We start from the raw sequence: 6,401 nt of genomic DNA on the forward strand, positions 1-6,401 counted from the left end.
GGGGGGCCCGGGAACGGGAGGGCTGACAGGGGGGACGTGGGTCCCAGAAATGGGGGCTTGGCACGGGCGGGTGGGTTTCTGGAGAGGGAGGCTGACGGCCCGCACGCCTGGGTGCCTTGGAGCGGGGGGTGAGGCGGGGGCCAGGGGAGGGAGCCGGCGCTGAGGAGGGGGAGGCGAGGGACGCGCTGGTCCCTCCCGCCGCGCTCGGGGCGATGCTCCGGGGGCCGGTGGTGGGTGCAGCCCGACCAGGGCGGAGGGAGCGGAGGGTCCCCATCGTCCCCGGTACCGGGGGCTCTGTGCCTGTCCCGGGTGATGGATCACCCCCTGCTCGCAGCCGAGAGCACGGGGGGACACGGCCCGGCCCTGGACGGAGCCCCGGGGATCACTGGTCTGGGACACTCTGCAGCAGGGGGGCATCTTCACCTCACCTGGCTGCGTTGCTGCAATAGTCATAGATGTCTCGGCAGAAAACGTGCAGAGGTGGCCCCAAACCCCTTTACAGGGGCTGACTGCAGGTGTGTGCAGGTTTGAGCCTGTTCTCTGGGTGGGCAGAGAAAGTCCCCAGAGAATTTGGGTTATTACAGAAAAGAATTAGCCTTAACTTTGGAAGAACAAGATATCAAAATTCCTATGCTTGATAATTAAAAATTCTCACCTGCTGTTTGGGAAGTGGATGGTAGTTTTAACAGCTGAATTTGAATTAATGCAAAGCCACATGTTATTCCTTAGCACTTTGTCCAAAAAGAAGAAATCACCACTAAGAGCAGCAACTTGCAGATTGTCTCTTCCAGTCTGGTTAGGCAGGAACGATGGAGACTGCTGATGGAGAAAACTTGGGTGTAGCCACGTGAGTATGCTACCTTCAGTGTCAGATTTTCAAGAAGCTAATTGCTAATTAAAATATCTTAATAGGAATCTAACTGCACGAATGAATTTACACCACGCTGCTTAGCAGATTCTGCCTCTTAGGAGAACAAAGGTGAAGAATGCGAAGCTTCAGGGGGGAATAGCATCGGTGCAGAGTTTAGGTGAAGTCAAACTGTGCTGTCAGCATAGCACCAGGCAGCCCTGGCTGAGGGAACAAAACAAGCGCTGTAAGGCTGGAAATTATTTTTTTTTGTGTCGATGTGCAATCCAAAATTTCTCATTTTCAAGAGCATTTTGTTGTCTTGTGTCGCGGATTCTGAGGAGAGACTGCTCCTTTGTGTTAGGGTGTGCTCCTTAGAAAACCTGAGACCTTTTACCTCAGGTGTTCTCAACCGAATTTCACGCTGGGAAATGCTGATCTAGGTGCTGTGCTTGGCATTACGAGGTGACAGGGGCTTAAGGCACAGGATTGCTGAGCCCGTGTCTGTGGAGGGTGAACGTGTGTTGTATAGACAGATTGAATAAGTGTCATTTTGGAGCAGTTAAAATTCCATTCCCTGCCTTACAGACTTAAACAAGGGTTAAATCCACACTTTTCCTGTTGCTGTTAGGATAAAACTAGTAGTGGCATTTATTTGGGGGGAGGAAAAAAAAAAAGGTGGGGATCATCCACAGCAAAGTCTCCTGCTCTTGCGTGCCAAGGGGAGCGCCGAGCCCATAACCTGCAGCCTGGGTGGGGTGGCCACCCGTGTCCCCTCGGCCCGGGCCATGCCAACCCCTCTCCCGGCCCTGTGCCGCCCTCTCCTGGGCTCTTCCAGGCCTTGCCGTGGCTTCCCTCATCTCCCGAGGCCTCACGGATCAGGAATGTTGCTGGGACATCGCTGGGTGATCAGACGCCCTTTTAAATGAAATCTCTCTTTAATTTCTCCCGGTCAGAGTGAGCCCAGTGGCTCATTATAGGTAAACTGCTGTTGGATTAATTTCACTGGAGTGTTATCTAATACCAAAATAATGAGCTTTTGAAAACTTAGTCTGAAGGGCTGTTCTGCTCTGTTTGCTAAAGAGACATCTGAAAGAGGAGGAGACATTTAATTGAATTTAAACGGTGCTTTCGCTGATCGAGGCTAATTTTTTCCTTGAGACTTGTTTTCCTCATGTGGGAGAAAAGCTTGTCTTTCATCTTCTGGAGAACATAGGAAGAGTTCATCCCCCACTAAAGATGAACTGTGAATGCCAGAGAGATCTGGTGGATTATTTACTGCGCCAGAACAAGCTGCACAATAATAGATTTAGCAGAGGGATCCAGTGTCCCGGTGCTGGTACCAGAGGTTTCTTTCCTGGATGACTTCAGATCCGTAATGGTGTTTAATTCTTGCTTATATTAGAATAACCTTAGGAGATTATGCCATTTATTTGGAGCACATGAGGTTGTTTCTTGCTTGAGAAAAATATTTAATTTTCTTCAGTTCTGTAAAACTTTTGTATACATTTCAGTTTAGGTGATTCCATAAGACCAGGTATTTCAGAATATTCTCTTGAGTGTCTAGAGTTCTGTGATCACCGTGTACAGTTAATGCAGGGAGGAGAACATAAGGAAAACTGTGGTAGCAGCTGGGATTTGTGGGTTGGAAAAGGCTTAATTTGCTGTTCTAATTACACTCTTTACATCCTTCTGCACCAGAACTAGAATTACCTTGACAGCAATGCCAGTAAAACAACATTTATTCTTTTTTTCAATTAGGCACCTTACTGGGAGGAACTGTAGTAGAGGCCTGATGAGAATCTCCATGGAGCAGTCTTCTCATCAGTGTCATGGATTATTTTGTAGGTTGAAACTAGGAAGTTATTCACTTATCTTGTAATCACCGGGTTTATTTGTGCTTAGGCTTTCGTTAACACCTTTTAATTTTAACTTTATCTTCTGCTGCGGTTGAAACACGTATTTATCTTGTCTTGTCTTTCTTTCAGCTCCACCCCTTCTCACGAGGAGTTTGATATAGTTGTTGGCTATCTGGAAGATATCATCATGGGTAAGGGCTGCAAGTAGTTACACACAACAACATGAGTGCTAAACATATTGCAACCCACCTCAAAATACAAAGATGGTCATAAGAATCACAGAATGGGATGGGTTGGGTTGGAAGGGACCTTAAAGATCATTCAGTTCCAACCCCCTGCCATGGGCAGGGACACTTTCCAGTAGACCCATCCAGCCTGGCCTTAGGCAGTAAAAGTTCATTTTTGTTCTTGTTTCCTTCCACAACTGGGGGAAAAAAAAAATCTTCATCAATTGAAAATTAATCTGTGATTTTCACTAATATTTTTTAATTTCAAGAGAAAAAAAAAAACCAACAACTCACTTGGAATTGTTGTAGGGAAGAGTTATTCACTTAATAAAAAATGCAGGTGTTTCGCTGGCTTGAGAGCCAGAACGAAAAAGGGGTTCAGAATAAACAACTTTATTAATAAACACAGAGCAGGAGGACTGTTTTGCTGCCACTCCCCTCCCAGATGGGGCAGAGGTGGTGGCCCAGCAGCAGCTGCAGTGCTGCTGTGACGGGCTCCGCACGTGTGCAGGGCTCTGTGCTCACAGCAGGGAAGCAGAGGAGCAGTGAATGTGGGGTTTGTGTTTCAGAGGGAATGATTAAACTCCTAACTGCATGATGCATTTTTTTTGTTGTTGTTGTTGTGGCCCAGATGATGATTTCCAGTTAATACAGAGGTCTTTTCTGGAGAAGCACTACCAGGAGTTTGATGACTCAGAAGAAAATAAGCTCATCTATACTGACATTTTTAATGAATATGTAAGACACCTTTTCCTATTCTTCATCTGTGCTGCTTTTTCATGTTTATTTAGTCGTGTGTCCCCCCCAGATGAAATACTGGGCCTCCATGGAGCAGATCCGACATTGTGCCTGCTGTCTCCTTCAGAAGCACAGCCATGATCTGGGAACAAGAAGGGTGTTTTCTGGAGCTGTAGGCTCCTTTCTCCTTGTTTTCTAGAGATGTTTTTGGAAATTGTGTAACTCTTGAATAGAAACTCAGCCTATTGCTGTAGTAAGTGATGTGTTTGACATGTGTGCAAAGTTTCTCCTCTCCCAGCTGTATTATTTCCTGTACTGAACCCTTCAATCACGCTCTTCATGCAAAGCACGATTAAGAAACTAGACCTGTCTACTTGTCAGTACCATTAAATGAGTAGTTCAAAATAGTTTGCTACTGGATGCAGGTAGTCAATGTTTACTCTCACCAGCAAGGTTTGTTTGTTTATTTGTTTGTTTGTTTGTTTTTCCAGATCTCTTTAGTAGAGAAATACATTGAAGAGAAGCTGCTCGATCGCATTCGGGGGTTTGATATGGTTGCTTTCACAGTGTCCTTGCAGTGAGTCTTTGCTTTGTTTTTGGCTGGAGGGGGGTGGCTTATGTGCCTCTCAGGTTTTTTTAATCTAGATTAAAACTTGGTTTTGAGAATTCTCCCTTTAGAGAATGGTTCCTCTTTGATTTAACAAAAGAAGTGTTCATGCAGGCAATGACTGGTCACTTTTCCTGCCTTCAGCATGTCCTGCTACTCTTTCAGAATTATGATGCTGAAATATATTGGGTTCTGAGGGGTAGGAAGAGACATCAGAATGAGAACACTGGAGGATTTTCATCCTTCTTGTCATTTTGAAGCCAAACCACTAAAATGCTGGGTCTGGTGTGTCTCTTCCAGGCACCTCAGTGGCCTGGTGGTGTTCCAGAGTCATGTGATGAAATTCCTTTATTGCAATTCTTGTTCAGAGAAGACATTGGTTTGTGTTCAGCTTTTGCATTTGTTCACTTCAGCTTAACCAGCTTCATGATCTTTCCTTTTGAAAGATCACTGGTGTGCCCCTTGAATAAGAAAATCGAGTGGAATTGGGACCTGAGTGTCTTAAAACACTTGAATCAGTTTAAGTTTTAATGTTTCTTAAATAAGACATTGGAAAGTTACTCTGGGTGCACGTAGTACACTTAGAGAACAGGCTCTTTAAGGTAAAGGTCCTTTTGAAGGACATTTTTTTTAAAGAGATAATAAAACGAAACCAGGAAAAAAACCCAACAACAACAATACAGAGCAAACCCCAACCAAACCAGAAACAAAAAACCAACCCTTGACTGCTAGGAAAGTCTTGCTGAAATTTGCTGACAGGGGAGCTCAGAGCCTTTCTTCCAAAATGTTTTCATCCTCTACCAAGGTTTGTCACTAATGGTTCTTGAGGACTGTGGATGGGCATTTGTGCCTCTCCCCAAACTTTCTCACCTTTCAAGGGACTGTCTGGCAGTTCCAGTGCTCGAGATAAATAAACAGAGAAATGCTGTTGAGTCTTACTTCTGTTGACTTACAGGTCTGGTTTTCAAGGGCTGATACGATACTCTTAGGTCTTGGATTTAGATAAATACAGTAATGTTCTTGGATTGGGAATACTGTGTGGTAATCATTGACCACAGTTTTGCTTTATGATACCCCTGCAATAACATTATTGTTTAAATAATGATATTGTTCTACTTGTCCTTTTTGACCTCATGCCGTTTTAAAATAACAAGTTGTTCTCACAGAGTTTTCTCTTCCCCCCCCCCCCAACTTTTCCTCTCTGTAGACAACGCAAAGATGAAATGCCAGGTGATATATTTGATCTGCTTCTCACATTTACGGACTTCCTGGCTTTCAAAGAGATGTTCTTGGAATACAGAGCTGTGAGTATGTCACACTGGCTGTTTTCACTGCCACAGTAGCTGTAGGTTCTGTGTAGCTCCCCCTGGGAGTACCAAAGGTAAAGCTGCTACAAATCAAAGGCTGTACCAGAGTCAAAAGCAAAATGACTTCACTGAGTGTCTTTTTAAAGCTCAAACTGCGCATTTGATAGTTTTTAGATAACACAAATGAGCAGTTCTCCAGAAACACACACTTGCTGCAACTTTAAACATTGATTTCCAACTGAACAGAAGAGAGCACCTCTTCACTGTGAAGGTCTCCAGGCACTGGCACTCCTTGCTTAGGGAGGTTGTGGAGTCTCCATCCTTAGAGATATTCCACAGCTCTCTGGACATGGGTCTGAGTGGCCCTGCTTGAGCACGGGGTTTGGAATGGATGAACTCCAGAGATCCCTTCCCACCTTTCCCATTCTGATTCTGTAATATGGTGGTTTTTTATTTTTCTTTTCATCCTCAGTATATCCAAAAATTAGCTTTTTAAGCCTATTTCATTTCATTTTTCCTCCTCTGTGTGCAGTTTGGAGAAATAAAAGTATGAAAGGTTTTTGGATGAGGTTTTTCCCCTTACCCTAAGGATTCCTACACAGTCTCTTTGGATTCCCATTCAATGACAGATGTTCAAATAACATGTACTTTTATATTGATTTGATGCAACAAACAGAGTGTGTGTTGCCTGTTCCATCTTTTGAGCTGCTTATTCCAGTCACAGATTTCTTTTTCTTCCTTTCTAGGAAAAAGAAGGTCGAAGTCTGGACTTAAGCAGTGCGTTAGTGGTGACTTCATTAAACCATTAAACAAGTC

General features: G+C 44.4%; 1 protein-coding gene across 1 annotated transcript; it reads left to right on the top strand.

Moving 5' to 3' along the window:
• The first annotated feature begins 463 nt into the window (after nt 1–463).
• Nucleotides 464–6,401, top strand: LOC114073361 (ADP-ribosylation factor-like protein 2-binding protein). The gene is made up of 6 exons (XM_027911129.1): nt 464–847; nt 2,836–2,897; nt 3,565–3,671; nt 4,163–4,248; nt 5,486–5,582; nt 6,332–6,401. The coding sequence occupies exons 1-6, from the start codon at nt 810–812 to the stop codon at nt 6,392–6,394; spliced, it is 453 nt and encodes a 150-aa protein (XP_027766930.1). The 5' UTR covers nt 464–809; the 3' UTR covers nt 6,395–6,401.

This window comes from Empidonax traillii, unplaced genomic scaffold (genome assembly GCF_003031625.1).
Source record: "Empidonax traillii isolate 1590-97213 ecotype Southwest subspecies unplaced genomic scaffold, ASM303162v1 scaffold6185:size6401, whole genome shotgun sequence".
NCBI lineage: Eukaryota > Metazoa > Chordata > Aves > Passeriformes > Tyrannidae > Empidonax > Empidonax traillii.